General features: G+C 42.1%; 2 protein-coding genes and 1 long non-coding RNA gene across 5 annotated transcripts in view; 2 read left to right on the top strand and 1 right to left on the bottom strand.

Annotated features, from left to right (window-relative positions):
• The window catches only part of LOC309619772, a 46,483-nt gene extending 25,325 nt beyond the window's left edge, over nucleotides 1-21,158 (top strand). Inside the window, exon 3 of the long non-coding RNA XR_014239202.1 lies at nucleotides 15,723-21,158. This is a non-coding gene — a long non-coding RNA (uncharacterized lncRNA). The remainder of the gene's footprint in view (nucleotides 1-15,722) is intronic.
• Nucleotides 1-21,158, top strand: part of LOC309619490 (uncharacterized protein) — a gene marked incomplete at its 5' end in the record, with an annotated part of 38,510 nt that extends 17,352 nt beyond the window's left edge. Inside the window, one exon of the mRNA XM_082374685.1 lies at nucleotides 1-21,158. This exon is cut by the window's left edge and continues 9,473 nt beyond it.
• Nucleotides 18,312-21,158, bottom strand: part of LOC309619764 (uncharacterized protein) — a 9,360-nt gene continuing 6,513 nt past the window's right edge. For all 3 annotated transcript variants that reach the window (XM_082375439.1, XM_082375438.1, XM_082375440.1), the window contains one exon: nucleotides 18,312-20,654. In XM_082375439.1, coding sequence (XP_082231565.1) covers nucleotides 20,578-20,654 — 77 coding nt within the window. In that variant the 3' untranslated portion in view covers nucleotides 18,312-20,577. The remainder of the gene's footprint in view (nucleotides 20,655-21,158) is intronic.

The raw sequence follows: 21,158 nt of genomic DNA, 5'->3' as shown, positions 1-21,158 counted from the left end.
GGTGGGCAGAGCCAGGTCCTGGGGGCTGGCTGTAGGGCCCAGGGGTTCAGTAGCTGGTGTCAGGCTGAACAGACTGACCCCCCTGGGTGGGGTCCAGGGGTCCTGAAGCTTGTGTTGGCCTGCTGGTCAGCGGGCTGGGTCCTGTCACAGCAGGCTGCAGGGCTACAGTTGTCCTGGGGCTGGTGTCTGCCCGCTGGTAGGTGAGGGTGGCCTCAAGGCTGGAGTAGGCTTGCTGGTGGGCAGGGCTGAGTCCCGGGATCTCCGACTGCAGGGCCTGGGGCTCCCTGGTCTAGTGCCTGGGCTCCGGTGTGTGGGGCGAGGTCCTGGGCCCTCTGGTGGGCAGGGCGTGTCCAGGGGTGGCTGTGGGCTGGGGGTTCTTAAAGCAGCCTGTCCGCTGGGCGGGGCTGTGCCCCTGCCCGTTCACTGCGTAGCCTGAGGCATCCCAGTACTGGTGCCTAGAGGCTATTGGGCAGGGGTGGGGCTGGGTCCTGAGGCTGAGAAGCTAGAGGGAGGATTCCACAGTGCTGGTTGCCAGCGAGTGTCCACGTGGTACACTGGGCTCCCAAATGGCAGCTGCCAGTGTCTGTGTCCGCAGGGTGAGCCCCCAGCCTCTCCAGGAGGATGCGATGATCAGCAGGTGGGTCTGACCCAGGCTCCTGCAGATCACTGCTGCTGCCCTGGGTCTTGCAGCTCGTGAGAGTCTGTGTGCATCCTTTAAGAGTGGAGTCTCTTCCCCACAGCCCTCGGGGTCTCCTGAAAGCAACCCCACCGGCCTTCAAAGCCAAATGGTCTGGGGACTTGTCTTCCTGGTGCAGCACGCTCACCCTGGGGAGCCGATGTGGGGCCCAGACCCCTTGCTCCTTGGAGAGCACTTCTGCAGTTGCAACTCTTCTCCCATTTGTGGGCCACCCACTCTGGGGTAGGGGTCCTCTTTTTTCTGTTGAAGTATAGTTGGTCTACAATATTGTTTCAAGTATACAGCAGTGATTCAGATTCAGTGTTTCTACAGATTGTACTGTTACAAATGACAAGATAATGAGTGTAGTGCCCTGTGCTATACAGTAAATCCTTGTTGCTTATTTTTTTATCTGCTAGTTCGTATCTGTTACTCTCTTACCCCTAATGTGTCTCTCCCTGCTTCCATCTCCCCTTTGGTAACATAAGTTTGTCTTCTAGAAGTCTGTCTGTGAATCTGTTTCTGTTTTACATATACATTCATTTGTGTGTCTTAGATTCCACGTGTGAGTGATACCATGTAGTATTTGTCTTTCTCTGACTTATTTCTCTAAGTGTAATATTCTGTAAATCCATCCACATTGCTACAAATGGCGTTATTTCATTCTTTTTTATGGCTGAGTAATATTCCATTGTATATATGTACTACATCTTCTTTATCCATGCCTCTGTCGATGGACACTTAGGTTGCTTCTATGTCCTGGCTATTTACATATTGTAAATAGTGCAGCTATGAACATTGGGGTGCATGTATCTTTTCAAATTAGTGTTGTTTTTTCTGGAAATATGCCCAGGAGTAGCACTGCTGGATCATATGGCAGTTGTATTTTTAGTTTTTTGAGGACCATAGTGGCTGCACCAACTTACATTCCCATGAAAAGAGTACAAGGGCTCCCTTTTCTCTGTATCCTCTCCAACATGCGTTATTTGTAGGCTTTTTGATGGTAGCCATTCCGACAGATTTGGGATGATACCTCATTGTAGTTTTGATTTGCATTTCTCTATTGATTAGCAAAGTTGAGCATCTCTTCATGGGCCCGTTTGCCATCCATGTGCCGTCTTTGGAAAAAATGTCAATTTGAGTTTTCTGCCCATTTTTTTGATTGGATTGTTTTTTTGGTATTGAGTTGTATGAGCTGTTGGTGTATTTTGGATATTCACCCTTTGTTGATGCGCATGATTTGCAAATAGTCCCTCCCATTCAGCAGGTTGTCTTTTTGTTTTGTTGATGGCTTCCTTTGCTGTGCAAAATCTTTTATGTTTAATTAGGTCTCATTTGTCTTTATTATTATTATTATGTGTTGTTGTTTTCCTTTAATTCTTTTGCCTTAGGTGACTGATTCAAGAAATAGTGCTACCATTTATGTCAGAGTGTTCCTATGTTCTCTTATGGTTTTGTCTTACTTTTAGGTCTTAAAACCATTTTGAGTTTAGAATGTTCTCTCACACCACATATAAAAATAATCTTTCTTCTGCATGTGGCTGTCCAGCTTTCCCAGCACCACTTGTTGAAAGAGACGGTCTTTTCTCCATTGTATATTCTTGCCTCCTTTGTAGATTCATTGACTGTAGGGGCATGGCTTTATTTCTGGGCTCTCTTCTCTGTGACATTGCTCTATGTCTGTTTTTCTGCCACTACAACACTGCTCTTTGATTACTGTAGCTTTGTAGTATACTCTGAAGCCTGGGAGGGTCATGCCTCCAGCTTTGCTCTTGTTTCTACGATTGCTTTGGCAATTCATAGTCTTTTGTAGTTCTGTACAAATTTTTGGATTATTCCAGTTCTGTGAAAAAAATCTCCTCAGTATTTTGATAGGGATCGAGTTAAATGTGAATACTGCTTTGGGTATTATGGCCATTTTAATATTCTTCCAATACAAGAGCACGGGGTATCTTTCCATTTCTTTTATCAATGTTTTATATAGTTTTCAGCATATAGGCTTTTCACCTCCTTGGTTAAGTTTATTCCTAGGTTGTTTTTTTTTTTAATGTGACTTTTAAATGGGATTTAAAAAAAATTTCCCTTTCTGAAATTTCATTATTAGTGCATAGAAATGCAATGTATTTCTGTATATTAACAAGCTTGCTGAATTCATTAGTTCTCATAGTTTTTAGGTGGAGAAACTTTAGGGTTCTTGATACACAGTATCATGTCATCTGTAAATAGGGACAGTTGTACCTCTTTGCTTCCAATCTGGATACCCTTTATTTCTTTTTCATATCTGATTTGCTGTGCCTAGGACTTCCAATATTATGTTGAATAGAGGTGGTGAGAGTAGGCGTCCTTGTCTTGTTCCTGAATTTAGCAGAAAGGCTTTCAGCTTTTCACCATTGAGTATTGTATTGGCTGTGGGTTTGCTTTAATGACTTTTATTAATGTTGAGACATGTTCCCTCTCCACTTCGGTAAGAGTTTTTATCATGTTGAATTTTATCAAATGCTTTTTCTGCAAATACTGAAAGGATCATGTGGTTTCTGTCTTTCCTTTTGTTAGTGTGAAGTATCACACTGGTGTTTTTGTTTTCATTTCACGTATGTTGAACCATCCTTGCAACCCTGGAATGAATCCAAATTGAGAATGGTATATGACCCTTTTTATGTATTGTTGGATTTTGTGTGCTAACATTTTGATGAGGATTTTTGCATCTTTGTTCATGAAAGATACTGGCCTGTAATTTTCTTCTTTTGTGGTGTCTTTGTCTGGTTTTGGTATCAGGATGATGGTGGCTTCATAGAATGATTTTGGCAGTGTTCCGCCTTCAGTTATTTGGAAGAGTTTTGGAAGGATAGATAGAAGTTCTTTGTTCGCTAGGTAGCATTCCCCTGTGAAACAGTCCACTTTTGTTTGCTGGAAGTATTTATTTATTTATTTATTTTTATTACAGATTCGATTTCACTTCTAGCGATCGGTTCAAATTATCTACTTCTTGACTCAGTCTTCGCAGTCTGTAGATATCTAGAAATTTGTCCATTTCTTCTAGGTTGTCCAATTTGTTGACATATAACTAGTCATAGTAATATGATTATCTTTTATATTTCTGTGGTGTCAGTTATTTATCCTTTCTTATTTTGTTTACTTGGTCCTCTTTTCTTGGTGAGTCTGGCTAAAGGTTTATCAATTTTATCTTTTCAAATAGGTCTTTAATTAATCTTTTATTTCCTCTCCGATCTTTATTTCCTTCCTTCTGTTCACATTGGGCTTTGTTCTTTTCCTAATTCTTTTAGGTGGTAGGTTAAGTTGTTTGAGATTTTTCTTGTTTCTTGAAGGCCTATATTGCTATGAACTTCCCCCTTAGATCTACTTTTCCTGCATCCTATAGATTTTCTGGAGTTGTGTTTTTATTTTCATTTGACTTGAGGTATTTTATTTCCTCTTTGATGTCATTGTTAACCCATTGATATTTTTTTTAGAGGCATGTTTAGTCTCCACATGTTTGTTCTTTTCCCATTTTTTCTTCAGTTGATGTAATAGTGGGAAAAATGCTTGATATTATTTCTATCCTCTTATATTTGTTGAGGCTTATTTTGTGACGTGGTAGGTGCTCTATCCTTGAGAATGTTCCATGTGCACTTCAAAAAGGATTTGTGGGACTTCCCTAGTGGTGCAGTGGTTAAGAATCCACCTGCCAATGCTGGGGACACAGGTTTGATCCCTGGTCCGGGAAGATCCCACATGCTGTGGAGCAGCTAAGCCTGTGTGCCACAGCTACTGAGCCTGTGTCTAGAGCCCGCGAGCCACAACTACTGAGCCCGCGTGCCTAGAGCCTGTGCTCCGCAACAAGAGAAGCCACTGCAATGAGAAGCCCGCGCACCACAATGAAGAGTAGCCCCAGCTGGCTGCAACTAGAGAAAGCCTGGGCACACCAACAAAGACCCAATGCAGACAAAAAGTAAATAAATAAATACATGAGTTAATTAAGAAAAGGATTTGTATTCTGCTTTGTTAGATGTAATATCCTATGGATATCATTTAAGTCCAACTGATCTATTCTGTCATTTAAGACAACGATTGCCTTCTTGATTTTTTTTTTTTTTTGGTCTTACCTGCCCAGTGATGTCACTGGGGTGTTAGTCTACTCCTATTGTCAATTTCTCCCTTCATGTCTGTCAGTATTTGCTTTATATAGATGAGGTAATCCTATACTGGGTGTGTATTTGTTAACAAATATTCTCTTCTTGCATTGATCCCTTTATCATTATATAATGCTCTTCTTTGTCTCTTTTTATCCTTTGTTTTAAAGTCTGTTTTGCCTGATTAGGAGTATTGCTACTCTTGCTTTCTTCTGTTTGTGCGAAATCTTTTTCTATCCCCTCACTTTCAGTCTCTGTGCATCTTTCACCCTGAAGTGAGTCTCTTGTAGACAGCATATTGAAGAGCTTTGTTTTTTTAATCCAGGCAGCCACCCTATGTCTTTTTTATTTACAAAGCTATATTTTGAGCCACTAAAGAAAAAAGATACTTATTTAATGACAGTAAATAATTCAATGTACATAAAATGACTAAACTCCACAACTACTTACAACATTAAAATATAAATTGCTAGTTGTAAGTAACAGCAGAATGTGTTGAATAATGTTAATTCCAAACGTGCATGCATTAAATACTATTTCACATAGGAATGACTTTACCTGTAACTAAAATATTGCTACTGAAGGTAAAACAACATAATTATCTAAACTTATAAGCAAAAAGTATAAAACAGTATCAAAGGAAAGGAGTAAATAATAATTTGGTTTGGGGGCATTTTTCTTTTTTTTCTTTTTAATTTAAATTTTATTTTATATACAGATATAGTTGATTTACAATGTTGGGTTGCTTTCAGGTGTACAGCAAAGCAGTTCAGTTATACATATACATATATCCATTCTTTTTCAGATTCTTTTCCCATGTAGGTTATTACAGAATACTGAGTAGAGTTCCCTGTGCTATGCAGTAGGTCCTCATTGATTATCTATTTTAAATATAGTGGTGTGTGTATGTTAATCCCAAACTCCGACTTTATCCCTCACCCCTCCACCTTTTCCCTTTGGTAATCGTAAGTTTGTATTCAAAGTCTGTGGGACTGTTTCTGTTTTGTAAATAAATTCATTTGAATCATCTTTTTAGATTACACATATAAGTGATACCATATGAGATTTGTCTCTCTGATTGACTTCACTTAGTATGTTAATCTCTAGGTCCATCCATGTTGCTGTAAATGGCATTATTTCATTCTTTTTTTATGGATGAGTAGTATTCCATTGCATATATGTACCACATCTTTTTTATCCGTTGCTCTGTTGATGGACACTTAGGTTGCTTCCATGTCTTGGCTAATGTAAATAGTGCTGCAGTGAGCACTGGGGTGCATGTATCTTTTTGAATGATCATTTTCACTGGATATATCCCTAGGAGTGGGACTGCTGTATTATATGGTAGTTCTCTTTTTAGTTTTTTCAAGAAACCTCTATACTGTTTTCCATAGTGGCTGCACCAAATGAATTACATTCCCACCAACAGTGTAGGAAGGTTCCCTTTCCCCCCACCTGCTCCACTGTTTATTGTTCGTAGACTTTTTTTTTTTTTAATATTATTTATTTGGCTGTGCCAGGTCTTTAGTTGCAGCATGTGGGATCTAGTTCCCTGACCGCGGATTGAACCTGTGTCCCCTGCATTGGGAAAGCAGAGTCCTAACCGCTGGACTGCCAGGGAAGTCCCTTGTTCATAGACTTTTTGACAATGGCTATTCTGACCAGTGTGAGGTGATACCTCATTGTAAGTTTTTTTTTTTTAGATTGGGTTATAGTTGTTTTACAGTGTTGTGTTAGTTTCTACTGTACAGCTAAGTGGAGTTACCTGTGCTATACAGCAGGTTCTCATTAGTTATCTATTTTATACCGATTAGTGTATATATGTCAATCCCAATCTCTCGATTCATCCCACCCATCCTTTACCCCCTTGGTGTCCATCTGTTTGTTCTCTACATCTCTGTCTCTATTTCTGCCTTGCAAACTGGTTCATCTGTACCATTTGTTTTTCTCTTTCTTACTTCACTCTATATGACAGTCTCTAGGTCCATCCATGTCTCTACAAATGACCCAATTTCATTCCTTTTTATGGCTGACTAATACTCTACTGTATATATTTACCACATCTTCTTTATCCATTCATCTGTTAATGGGCATTTAGGTTGGTTCCATGACCTGGCTATTGTAAACAGTGCTGCAATGAACATTGGGGTGCATGTGTCTTTTTGAATTATGATTTTCCCTGGGTATATACCCAGTAGTGGACTGCTGGGTCATATGGTAATTCTATTTTTAGTTTAAGGAACCTCTATACTGTTCTCCATAGTGACTGTATCAATTTACATTCCCACCAACAGTACAAGAGGGTTCCCTTTTCTCCAAACCCTCTCCAGCATTTATTGTTTGTAGATTTTTTAATGATGGCCATTCTGACTGGTGTGAGGTGATACCTCATTGTAGTTTCGATTTGCATTTCTCTAATAATTAGTGATGTTGAACTTTTTTTGATGTGCTTTTTGGCTATCTGTGTGTCTTCTTTAGAGAAATGTCTATTTTGATCTTCCACCCATTTTTTAATTGGGTTTTTTTTTTTGATATTGAGCTGCATGAGCTGTTTATGTATTTTGGAGATTAATCCCTTGTCAGTTGCTTTGTTTGCAAATATTTTCTCCCATTCTGACGGTTGTCTTTTGGTTTTGTTAATGGTTTCCTTTGCTGTGCAAAAGCTTTTAAGTTATTAGGTCCCATTTATTTACTTTTGTTTTTATTTTCATTACTCTAGGGGGTGGATAGAAAAAGATCTTGCTGTGATTTATGTCAAAGGTTGTTCTTGCTATGTTTTCCTCTAAGAGTTTTATAGTGTCTGGTCTTACATTTAGGTCTCGAATCCATTTTGAGTTTATTTTTGTGTATGGTGTAAGGAGTGTTCAAATTCATTCTTTTACATGTAGCTGTCCAGTTTTCCCAGCACCACTTATTGAAGAGACTGTCTTTTCTCCATTGTATATCCTTGCCTCCTTTGTCATAGATTAGTTGACCATAGGTGCGTGGGTTTATCTCTGGGCTTTCTATCCTGTTCCATTGATCTGTATTTCTGTTTTTGTGCCAGTACCATATTGTCTTGATTACTGTAGCTTTGTAGTATAGTCTGAAGTCAGGAGTCTGATTCCTCCAGCTCTGTTTTTTTCCCTCAAGACTGCTTTGGCTATTTGGGGTCTTTTGTGTCTCCATACAAATATTAAGATTTTTTTGTTCTAGTTCTGTAAAAAATGCCATTGGTAGTTTGATAGGGATTGCATTGAATCTGTAGATTGCTTTCGGTAGTACAGTCATTTTCACAATACTGATTGTTCCAGCCCAAGAACATGGTATATCTCTCCATCTGTTTGTATCATCTTTAATTTCTTTCATCAGTGTCTTATATTTTCTGCATATACAGGTCTTTTGTCTCCCTAGGTAGGTTTATTCCTAGGTATTTTATTCTTTTTGTTGCAGTGGTAAATGGGAGTGTTTCCTTAATTTCTCTTTCAGATTTTTCATCATTAGTGTATAGGAATGCAAGAGATTTCTGAGCATTAATTTTGTATCCTGCAACTTTACCAAATTCACTGATTAGCTCCAGTATTTTTCTGGTGGCATCTTTAGGATTCTCTATGTATCATGTCATCTGCAAACAGTGACAGTTTTACTTCTTCTTTTCCAATTTGGATTCCTTTTATTTCTTTTTCTTCTCTGCCATGGCTAGGACTTCCAAAACTATGTTGAATAATAGTGGTGAGAGTGGACATCCTTGTCTTGTTCCAGATCGTAGAGGAAATGCTTTCAGTTTTTCACCATTGAGAATGATGTTTGCTGTGGGTTTGTCATATATGGCCTTTATTATGTTGAGGTAGGTTCCCTCTGTGCCCACTTTCTGGAGAGTTTTTATCATAAATGGGTGTTGAATTTTGTCAAAAGCTTTTTCTGCATCTATTGAGTTGATCATACGGTTTTTATTCTTCAGTTTGTTAATATGGTGTATCACATTGATTGATTTGCGTATATTGAAGAATCCTTGCATCCCTTGGATAAATCCCACTTGATCATGGTGTATGATCCTTTTAATGTGCTGTTGGATTCTGTTTGCTAGTATTTTTGCATCTATATTCATCAGTGATATTGGTCTGTAATTTTCTTTTTTTGTAGTATCTTTGTCTGGTTTTGGTATCAGGGTGATGGTGGCCTCATTGAATGAGTTTGGGAGTGTTCCTTCCTCTGCAATTTTTTGGAAGAGTTTGAGAAGGGATGGGTGTTAGCTCTTCTCTAAATGTTTGATAGAATTCACCTGTGAAGCCATCTGGTCCTGGACTTTTGTTTGTTGGAAGATTTTTCATCACAGTTTCAGTTTCATTATTTGTGATTGGTCTGTTCATATTTTCTATTTCTTCCTGGTTCAGTCTTGGAAGGTTATACCTTTCTAAGAATTTGTCCATTTCTTGCAGGTTGTCCATTTTTTTGGCATAGAGTTGCTTGTAGTAGTCTCTTAGGATGCTCTGTATTTCTGCTGTTTCTGTTGTAACTTTTCTTTTTCATTTCTAATTTTATTGAGTCCACTCCCTGTTGATGAGTCTGGCTAATGGTTTATCAATTTTGTTTATCTTCTCAAAGAACCAGCTTTTAGTTTTATTGATCTCTGGTATTGTTTTTTTTTGTTTCTATTTCATTTATTTCTGGTCTGGTCTTTATGATTTCTTTCCTTCTGCTAACTTTGGGTTTTGTTTGTTCTTTTTTCTCTAGTTCCTTTAGGTGTAGATTGTTTGAGATTTTTCTTGTTTCTTGAAGTAGGCTTGTATTGCTATAAACTTTCCTCTTAGAACTGCTTTTGCTGCATCCCATAGGTTTTGGATCGTCGTGTTTTGTCATTTGTCTCTAGGTATTTTTTGACTTCCTCTTTGATTTCCTCAGTGATCTCTTGGTTATTTAGTAATGTATTGTTTAGCCTCCATGTATTTGTATTTTTTATGTTTTTTTCCCTGTAATCGATTTCTAATCTCATAGCGTTGTGGTCAGAAAAGATGCTTGATATGACTTCAATTTTCTTAAATTTACTGAGGTTTGTTTTGTGACCCAAGATGTGATCTATCCTAGAGAATGTTCTGTGCGCACTTGAGAAGAAAGTGTAATCTGCTGTTTTTGGATGGAATGTCCTATAAATATCAATTAAATCTTTCTGGTCTGTTGTGTCATTTAAAGCTTGTGTTTCCTTATTAATTTTCTGTTTGGATGATCTGTCCGTTGGTGTAAGTGTTAAAGTCCCCCGCTATTATTGTGTTACTGTCGATTTCCTCTTTTACAGCTGTTAGCAGTTGCCTTATGTATTGAGGTGCTCCTGTGTTGGGGGCATATATATTTATAATTGCTATATCTTCTTGGATTGATCCCTTGATCATTATGTAGTGTCCTTCCTTGTCTCTTGTAACATTCTTTATTTTAAAGTCTATTTTATCTGATATGAGTATTGCTACTCCAGCATTCTTTTGATTTCCATTTGCATGGAATATCTTTTTCCATCCCCTCACTTTCAGTCTGTATGTGTCCCTAGGTCTGAAGTGGGTCTCCTGTAGACAGCATATATATGGGTCTTGTTTTTGTATCCATTCAGCAAGCCTGTGTTAGTTGGAGCATTTAATCCATTCACATTTAAGGTAATTATTGATATGTATGTTCCTATTACCATTTTAATTGTTTTGGGTTTGTTTTTGTAGGTCCTTCTCTTGTGTTTCCCACTTAGAGAAGTTCCTTTAGCATTTGTTGTAGAGCTGGTTTGGTGGTGCTGAATTCTCTTAGCTTTTGCTTGTCTGTAAAGCTTTTGACTTCTCCATCGAATCTGAATGAGATCCTTGCCGGGTAGAGTTATCTTGGTTGTAGGTTCTTCTCTTTCATCACTTTAAACATGTCATGCCACTCCCTTCTGGCCTGTAGAGTTTCTGCTGAGAAATCAGCTGTTAACCTTATGGGAGTTCCCTTGTATGTTGTTTGTCCTTTTTCCCTTGCTGCTTTCAATAATTTTTCTTTGTCTTTAATTTTTGCCAATTTGATTACTATGTGTCTCAGCGTGTTTCTCCTTGGATTTATCCTATATGGGACTCTCTGTGCTTCCTGGACTTGGGTGGCTATTTCCTTTCCCATGGTAGGAAGTTTTCAACTATAATCTCTTCACATATTTTCTCAGGTCCTTTCTCTCTCTTCTCCTTCTGGGACCCCTATAAAGTGAATGTTGTTGCATTTAATGTTATCCCAGAGGTCTCTTAGGCTGTCTTCATTTCTTTTCATTCTTTTTTTCTTTATCTGTTCTGCAGCAGTGAATTCCACCATTCTGCCTTCCAGGTCACTCATCCGTTTTTCTGCCTCAGTTTTTCTGCTATTGATTCCTTCTAGTGTAGTTTTCATTTCAGTTATTGTATTGTTCATCTCTATTTGTTTATTCTTTAATTCTTCTAGGTCTTTGTTAAACATTTCTTGCATCTTCTCGATTTTTGCCTCCATTCTTTTTCCGAGGTCCTGGATCATCTTCACTATCATCATTCTGAGTTCTTTTTCTGGAAAGTTGCCTATCTCCACTTCATTTAGTTGTTTTTCTGGGGTTTCTTCTTGTTCCTTCATCTGGTATATAGCCCTCTGCCTTTTCATCTTGTCTATCTTTCTGTAAATGTGGTTTTTGTTCCACATGCTGCAGGATTATAGTTCTTCTTGATTCTGCTGTCTGCCCTCTGGTGGATGAGGCTATCTTAGAGGCTTGTGCAAGTTTCCTGATGGGAGGGACTGGTGTTGGGTAGAGCTGGCTGTTGCTCTGGTGGGCAGAGCTCAGTAAAACTTTAATCCACTTGACTGTTGATGAGTGGGGCTGGGTTCCCTCCCTGTTGGTTGTTTGGCCTGAGGCGACCCAACACTGGAGCCTACCTGGGCTCTTTGGTGGGGCTAGTGGTGGACTCTGGGATGGCTCACGCCAAGGAGTACTTCCCAGAATTTCTGCTGCCAGTGTCCTTGTCCCCACAGTGAGACACAGCCACCCCCCGCCTCTGCATGAGACCCTCCAACACTAGCAGGGAGGTCTGGTTCAGTCTCCCCTGGGGTCACTGCTCCTTCCCCTGGGTCCCGATGTGCACACTACTTTGTGTGTGCCCTCCAAGAGTGGAGTCTCTGTTTCCCCCAGTCCTGTCGAAGTCCTGCAATCAAATCCCGCTAGCCTTCAAAGTCTGATTCTCTAGGAATTCCATCTCCTGTTGCCAGACCCCCAGGTTGGGAAACCTGACGTGGGGCTCAGAACCTTCACTCCAGTGGGTGGACTTCTGTGGTTTCAGTGTTCTCCAGTCTGTGAATCACCCACCCAGCAGTTATGGGATTAGATTTTATTGTGATTGCACCCCCTCCTACCATCTCATTGTGGCTTCTCCTTTGTCTTTGGATGTGGGGTATCTTTTTTGGTGATTTCTAGTGTCTTCCTGTAGATGCTTGTTCAGCAGTTAGTTGTGATTCTGGTGCTCTTGCAAGAGGGCATGAGAGCCCATCTTGAAGCAATCTCAGTTCCAGTTTTTTTTGTTAATGCTTGTTCAGCTGTTGTGATTTTGGTGGGAATGCTAGGAGGGGCACCAGCAGCAGCGACCAAGTTGAAGAAGAGGTTGGAGAGCTTTATCCCCTTCTTGCCTCTAGTTTATCTAAAGTTTTCTCCAGCCCAGAAACTGATTTATTTCCTCACACTTGTAGGAGAGGAAATCAAACTTTTAATATTTTTGGCCAATGCAGAGCTCACCTTTTGGAAGGTTTGGATCCTTTCCTCCCAGGCCCAGGCAGCTCATCAGCCCCTTAGGAATAGTCAGTTGTGGAGGAGTCCAACTCAGAGAAAAATGTACACTCTGAAAAATCCACCCTGTGTCTGCTGATTGGAGCATTTAGACCACTGACAGTTAAAGTAATGATAAGTACATACCTATTGCCATTTTTATTCTTTGTTTCTCAGTTTTTGTAGTTCTTCTCTGTTTGCTTGTTGCTCATGTTGTGGTTTGATTTTTCTTCGGTAGTATGCTTGGTTTCCTTTCTTTTTGGTTTTTGTGTATCTGTTGTCGGTTTTTGATTTGTGGTTACCATGGGGCTCATATGTTGATCCATAATTATATGTACTTGCTTTAAACTGATAGTCATTTAAGTTCAGACATGTTCTAAAAGATCTTTTTTTTTTACTCCCCTTGTACACTGTGTATATTTGATGTTATAGTTTACATCTTCATGTTCATCCCTTTACTGTTAGCTGTAGTTATAATTGCTTTTACAATCTTGTTTTGTGTTTCAGTCTACATACTGGTTTAAGTGATCTTAAATCCTTAGTATATATTTGCCTTTCCTATTGGGCTTTTCCCTTTCCTACAGTTTCCTGCTACTTTTCTGTTTCAGAAAGACCCTTCAACACTTCTAGAATAGTTTTAGTATTGGTGAATTATTTTGGTTTTTGACTGCCTGAGAAATTCTTTATCCTTCTGTCTCATATGATGATCTTGCTGGGTGCAGTATCCGAGGTGGCAGGTTTTTCCTTTTGAGAACTCTGTATATATGCTGCCCCCTTTAGGCCTGCAGACTTTCCGCAGAGGAATCAGCTGATAGCGTTAGGGGGGTTCCCTTGTATATGACTCTTGTTTCCCTGTTGTTGCCTTTAGAATCCTCTGTAACTTTGGCCGTTGTGATTGTGGTATGTCTCAGTGAGTCTGTTTGTGCTCATGTTGTTTGGGACCCTCTGTGCTTCCTGTATTTGGGTATCTCCTTCCTTTTTTAGGTGTGGGAAGTTTTCAGCCATAATTTCTTAAAAATACATTTGATCCCCTTCCTTCTCCTTGTGGAGAATCCCTATTATGGAAATGCTGACACAATTTTATATTATCCCATAGATCCTGTATGTTGCCTTCTCTTTTCATTTGTCTTTCTGTTTGCTGTTCTGATTGGGTGATTTCTATTCTATCTCTCAGTTCACTTACGTGTTCTTCTGTGTCATTTAGTCTGCTGTTCATTGCTTCTAGAGTGCTTTTTAATCTCAGATTTAATTACCTGTTTTTAAAAATTATCTATTTTTGATTAGGCTGTCTTTATAGCTTCTAGTTCCTTGTTAAGAATTGATCTAAGCACAGATTATTTTAATTCAGCGTTTTTAATTCAGTGTCTGGTAGACTCATTACCTTTGTTTCATTATTTTTTTCAGGGCTTTGCTCTCTTTCAGTCGAGAGTAGGTCCCCTGCATTGTCATTTTTCTTAAATTTCTGTGTCTATGAATTTAGGTGAAACAGTTACCTGCTGTGATCTCAAGGGGTGTTCTTAGGTGGGACCATCCCCATACAGACTGTGTCCCCAGTGCCTTTGGTGGGAGGACTGGATTTTATGTGGACACCAGCCACGTCTTCCCTCAGGGTGTGCGGCTGGTTTGCAGGAGCTGGAACCTGTGCAGGGTGTGGGCAGGGCTTCTGTGCTCAGTGGCCATCCCCACCCTGTCAGGACTTGGGGGGAGAGCGTCTCCTCCCAAGCTGGAGTGGAAGCCCTGAGGGTCAGTCTTGAGCTGGCTCTGTTCCTTGAAGTGTGTTTTTCCTTCTTTCTGCATTGGGGCCTTTGCTCCGAAGGAGGGGATTGCTAGAGCAAGTGGGGCTCGTGTGATTAGAGGTCTGTGCTGGTGTCTGCCCCTCTGCTCGGATGCAGCCCAGCGTCGCGTCTTTCCCCTGTGTGGCTGTCTGAGACCTAGTGCAGGGCTGTGGCGTGGAGTGGGTGGGTGAGTGGATTAGCTCAGTTGGGAGTTGGGGGATTGTGGTGTGCTGCAGGGGTTCCAGCAGCCCCACTGTTCTTAGAGGGTCTGGGCTGCCTGCATGGTGCACTGACAGCGGCTGCCACCACCCCATCTGGACCTCACCCCGGGCCCCTAGGCCACCCCTGTGGCCCTCGATTGAGTCTCCTCCCAGGGCCTGGCTGCCCTAGAAACACTGCTGAGGTGGGGCATGGAGTGCCTGGCCTGTCTCCTCACTCGGACTGGGGTGCCTGGCAGGGTGGGAGCCACTAGGTCAGACCTCTCTCCAGCCTGTCCAGTGGCGAGCCAGCACCTGTGCACTCCTCATGAACGGAGCCTAGGCTTCTCCAGCCAGCCAAGGGAGGCTTGTCTCCACTGTGCAGGGCCCCAGGCCTGGGATGCCCAGTCTGGCTTGACTGGCTCACTCCCAAGGGCAAGTGTCCACCCGCACAATCTCCCTCTTCTTAGTCCCCTCCCAGGGGCAGGGGTCCCGAACCCATGCTTTTCTTCCTGTCCTCGCTGGTTACATATCTTGCTGCAGCCTTGGTTGTACAGCAGCTCTGCCAGTTTCCACGTAGTTCCCCTGAGAACTGCTCCACATGTAGATGTATTTGACGTCTGTGGGAGGGGGTGAGCTCCACGCCCTCTGTTGCCACCTTGTTCTCCCTCCTCTGGGGGTCTCGACGGTGCTGTGACTCGGCCCCTTCTATCCAGGTTGTGGTTCCTTCTTTATCACTTGCAGATCTTTTCTGGTAGGTTTGGGTCTTTGTCAACAATATATTCTTTGCACACTGTAATTCTGGTTTGCCCATGAGAGCAGGCGAGTTCAGGGTCTCCCCTCTGCCATCTTGGGAACTCTCTCTCTCTCCTGCGTGTAACTTTTGACTCCCCCAAACTCAACTACTAATAGCCTACTATTGACCAGAAGCCTTACCAATAACGTAGTCAATTAACATATTTTCTATGTTGTGTGTATACAGTGCATTCTTACAGAAAGGTAAGCTAGAGAAAATGTTAACATCATAAGGAAGAGAATACTTACAATACTGCATTTATCAATGATGTACGTTTACAAGATGAGTCATCTGTCAGTATGTCAATATTATGATATAAAACACTGCAGAGGTTCCACGTATTACTAACAGTAGACATCAAAAACAATGTGAAAATTCATTTTTATTTACAGGTATAATGGTCCACGCATTGATAACTAAGCAGCAGCAATATGATGGATGTAGTGTGGACAAGGAGTGTCGCCTGCCATTCCAGTAACAAAGAACACCGGGCACGATCGAGCCATCAGCTGCTGCAGCTGCCCTGACGGCGTGCCCTTTGGGGATTCAGGAAACATTCTGTGCTCTGGGTACCAGCCCTAGATCGTTAAGTGCACATCTAAAGAATAATTTCAGTGAGGCCAGATTCTTCATCTTCCCATACATACAAAAGCACTAAAATTATTAACCTAAACTGTCTGGGGCTTTGGTGTGTGTGGTAAGCAGTAATCTTTGACTAAATTCTTGTCTTCCAACAAAAACTCTATGCATCTTGGCACCTCCCTTACCTCCTGAGAGGCTGTCTCCTGGGCTTAAAACTTTAACTTACAGCTTTTGGGCTGTATGTTTTCCTTCAGTCAGCAGCTTTGGTGACCTGAAGGGACGCGGAGCAGGCTTCTCCTCTGCCTGAGCCCTGCAGAGACTGGAGGGGGACTGGCCAGCAGAGACCTCTTGTGCCCACCTGTCTCCTTGGCGAGCCCTCCTGGTCTCAGATCTCCTGTTACTGGCTGATCCTGTTGTATTCGGTGGTGGATTAAGTCCTCACTGGAGGGGAGGAGGTTTTCCTTGAATTTAATTTCAAGAAGTACCTGGGTTATCCCAGTTGAGAGAGATTGGGAAGATTTTACTCAGTTGAAAGACACTGAGTTTGGTTGGACTGGGAAATTAGGTGGGAGACTGACATGTCATTTTTCTTTTATTTGGACTTTAACAGAAAGTATTGGATTAAAAATGAAGATGTCCCTTCTTCGGAGCTGGAAGCCCTGATGAGCATCTCCTTCCTGACATCTCCTTCCTGACGGCACTGGCTTTCTCAGGCAACTGGGAAACTGGTGGGAGCGGTGGAGGTAAGTCCTCACACTGAGCTGCCGTCTGTAGAGGGAAACCCACTCATCTCAGCTGGGGACACACATAAGAGCCGGCCACTCAGTGCTGCAAGCCCCCACCATGGTCTTAGGCTACAGAAGGTAGGGACCTGTAAGAGCGCTGCAGTGGCTCTAGGCTAAAATCCAGAGGAATCAAGCTCACAACCAGCACACTGGCCCACCACGGGATCATCACTAATGATTCTTATCTCAACAAATCGACCTTGCAATGGGAAACAAAGCTTTCAAAACAAAAAGGAAGGACAGATTGCTAGCCTCCAACTAACACCCAGGCCAGGTTCATGTACAATATGTATGGAATTTATACCTGCAAATACTTACTTGATTGGAGAAACCACACTAAAGGAGATCACAACCTAAAATGGCCATATTTGGGTTCTTCTGACATTCCAGAATGTTCTTGTATATGCAGCTAGTGAAAGCAGTCCATAAGATCAGACAGACGGAATGGAATGCTTATGGATATTTAGAAGCTTCTAAAAGAGGAAAGGATAAGCTTCTGCAGGAAATCAACCAAAAATTACTTTATCAACATTTCTGAAAGCTGCTAGTATTAACCCTGCCTCTCCCTCTGCTTTTATCTGAACCCACTGACGCAGATGCTGTTCCCTTCTCTCTTCCATCAGCTCTGCCCCTTGCTGCTTCCTCTCCCCTCAGGAAAGGAGGACATTAAACCAGAAGTACTTCTATCCCCCTTTAAGGAGAAACCTTTCACAGGAAGAGGTGAACTGTCCTCTGTGTTTACATACACACCCTGGACTTGAACAAAACTTAGGGCTTTAGCTAAGGGGTTTCCTGAGCCTAGTCAAGACCCATTGGGATATGCAAAGGAATACGAGTTAACCATCCAAACCTATGAGTCTGGGTTTGCAGATCTGTATCCATTAATACAGCTATTCCTTTCTGAAAGTAAAGCAAGGCAATGGATAGAGAAAGCAGAATGGAAACACCCCTTAACAAACTTCGATTTTCGAGTTGAATGCAAGGAATTAGCTCATAAATTACTCATTTATCCCAGAGTTTTTCCCAAAAGCCATAGCCTGGACAAAAATTCAGCACTGCAAACAAAAACAAGATAAAATCCTAGATTATGAGGTGTGAGAACTTTTAAACAATATACTGGCATAACACCTGAAATGTTCTCTAATCACCAAAATGATCCTTTGCTTAAGTCCATTTTAGAAGGTATAAGTGAGGAATTGGCTACTGTAATTAAAAAACACAACTTAGGTTGGTCAGCGTTACATACAAATGCCCTTACCACACTGGCTGACCAGCTTTTCAAAACCATTGAAGGAGAGGATACATCTATAAAAATTGTGAACCTTTGGGACTTCCCTGGTGGCACTGTGGTTAAGAATCCTCCTGCCAATGCAGACACAGGTTCAAGCCCTGGTCTGGGAAGATCCCACATGCTGTGGAGCAACTACTGAGCCTGCGCTCTAGACCCTGCGAGCCACAACTACTGAGCCTGCGTGCCACAACTACTGAAGCCCGTGCTCCGCAACAAGAGAAGCCACTGCAATGAGAAGCCTGCGCACTGCAACTAGAGAAAGCCCATGCACTGACGTGCTGCAATGAAGACCCAACGCAGCTAAAGATAAATTTATTAAAAAAAAAAATCGTGAACCTTCAATCGTGCCAATTAAGTAAGCAAGGTCAGGCTACAGTTAACAAACCCTGGTTCAATCCTCGACTGACAGAGGAACCTAGCATTTGCTTTTACTGTGTTAAAAAAAAAAAAAAAAACATTGGAGAAGGAACTGTAGAAAAATGAAAGATTTCAAGAACAGACTAGATTTCAGATCAGAATACCGAGTTACACAAGAATAGGGCTCCTCTGAGGGAACAGTGGGAGTCTTTCTTATGTAACACCCTGGGAGAAGTACACAAGACAGAGAGAAACAAAGCCCTAATAGATACAGGGACCACCTTCTCAGTTTTAAATCAAAATCAGAGGCTCCCTCCCATGAAGTAATACTTCAGTGTAGATGGTAGGGATTTCTACTGCACCTTTTAAGGCTCTTAAACCATTATCTTCAGCATTTTACTTAGGAGAACTTAAAGGAAGGCACTCATCGTTTCTAGTAGGAAGCACCCCTATTCACCTGACAGGAAGAGATTTATTAGAAACTTATGAAGCCCATATTTCCTTACTCCTAAGGGGGAGATGTTTTTAGAGCTGATTTCCTTCATCATACAATGTTTGTGACCCATGGTCAAGGTGATGCAGACTAAGAGTTGCTAGGCTTAGTACCTGAAGAGTTACTGACATATGGAAATACGTTCCACACCGCCCGTTAAAAACGACCAGAGATGAGAAGAACCGTGTCAGTACCCCTATGGAGGCAGGAAGCCATGGAGGAAATAACACCTGCCACCAGCTCACACTGAGAAAGGCTTCACGCCTTGCACCGGCCCTTGGAACACACTCACTCTGCCAGTTAGAAGACCTAATGGCAAGGGCTGGAGGTTTGTGTAGGGTTTGAGCTCTAGCAGTGCTATCATTACTCCTCGCCATTGTGTAGTGCCAACCCCCATCCCTCACCGTCCTGTGTTCCTGAGAAGAGTGACTTCTTTTCTGTGGCCTCCGCAGCGCACTGTTCAGCACCCCTGTGCGTCCTGGTGGCCGGTACCCTTTGCCTCTACTCGGGGTGAATGGCAGCGTGCGTGGAGTGCAATGCGGCAGGGCTATACTCACCGTCCCCAGACACTAAGAACGTACCTAGATGACCTAGCTTTTCTTCATAAGTCAGTTCTGACACAGTGTGCAGATGATTTGCTGTTGTGTTCAAATTCTTTGATAGTCAGGAAGACAGCCTGTACTTCAGGAACTAGCTCAAAGGGACAAAGTGTCCGAGGAAAAATTACAATTTTGTAAGGCTAATGTGAAATAGTTAGGACAAATGATATCTCAAGGACCTTTAATTGATGGTGCAAGACATTTTGGCTTTCCCCGCCCCAGGACAAAAGGGCATTTAAGGGGATTTCTAGACCCTGCAGGCTATTGCAGGAACTGGATTACAAAGTTTTTTTTTTAGTGGCCCAACCATTATATAACTTGTTTAAACAAGGCCAAGCTGAACCTCGTTGGGAAATAAAACATTCTGAAGCCAGGGAGACCCTAAAAAGAACCCAGCCTTGGGGCATCCAAATTATGATTTACCCATTTTTCTCTTTGTACATGAAAACAAAGGTGCCACATGGAGTATTAACCCAGCAACACAGCGGTTACTACCCACCAGTAGGATATACGGCCAGCAGCTAGCTGCAGTAAACAAGGGCTTCTCCCCCCCTCCTTGTCCCGGGGCTGTCTCAGCAACAGCTGTGCTGCATCATGAGTCACACTCTCACCATTCTTTGTCCCCCATGCCATGGAAGCTTTACTAAACTCATCACACACATTATTCAAGCCGATTTAACTTCTCATGAGATTGTCTCGCTCTCACCAAATCTCTCCCCACAGGTGTGACAAACTTCAGCCACCTTGCTCCCAGAAGAATCAGATGTTAATAATGAATATCTTTTCTATCCCAGGACTGATCTTCAAGAAAGCCCAATGGATAAACCTGATTTTGTTACTCATGGGTGGTGCGTATCTGCGAGGACCTCATGGGCGGTGCCAGGCTGGCTCTGCCATTGTTCCTCCAGTGTCTGTCCTAGAAAATGGTCCCTCGTCTCATGTCTCTTCTGTCCAGCAGGCTGAACTAATAGCACTGAGAGCCTGCCAGCTGGCAGAAGGAAAGCCTGCTGATACTTACAGACGGCCGCTGTGCTTTTGGGGTGGACCAGGATTTCTAACATCCCGAGGACAGCCTATTAAAAATGGTAAACATGTAGCAGACTTGTTGGATGCCATTCTCCTGCCAGGTGCACTTGCTATTCAGGTATCATTCAAAGGCTGACACTGCTGAAGCAAAAGGAAACTCTTTAGCTGATCACGTTGCCAAGACTGAGGCTCTGAAAAACAAAAACAACCAGCTAATCACTGCCTTTCCCTTTCAGCCTCCCAGCAACCTTACTGACATGGTAAAGTTTCAAGGAACAGCACCAGAAAACAGACACCTGGACACACAAGGGAGGAAGACTGAACGCACACAAAGAGCTGTGGATACACCCAGATGGGAAGCCTATCCTTCCGTTTGAAGCTCAATATCCTGATTTGCAGTATATTCACGAGTTAATACACTGGAACCCAGATAAGACGGTATTATGGGGTAAAAAATTGTCTAAAGGCTTTTGTGATAGCTCAGGAGGTGTTTATTCAAGATGTACCACTTGTCCAAAATATAACCTAGGGAAGCCGTTACATAGTTCTCAAGGGAATTTGCCATGACCTGCAGGTCCCGTTGCGATTTGGCAGACTGATTTTATACAGTGCCCCCCTCTCAAGGTTATCAGTATGTTCTTGTTATGATTTGTATGTTTTCACACTGGGTTGAGGCATCCCATGCTGAAGGGCCA

Source organism: Balaenoptera borealis (genome assembly GCF_965194805.1).
Source record: "Balaenoptera borealis genome assembly, chromosome: 21".
NCBI classification, from domain to species: Eukaryota; Metazoa; Chordata; class Mammalia; order Artiodactyla; family Balaenopteridae; genus Balaenoptera; species Balaenoptera borealis.
Note: the sequence above shows the minus strand (reverse complement) of the source record. Positions and strands in the feature narration are given on the sequence as shown.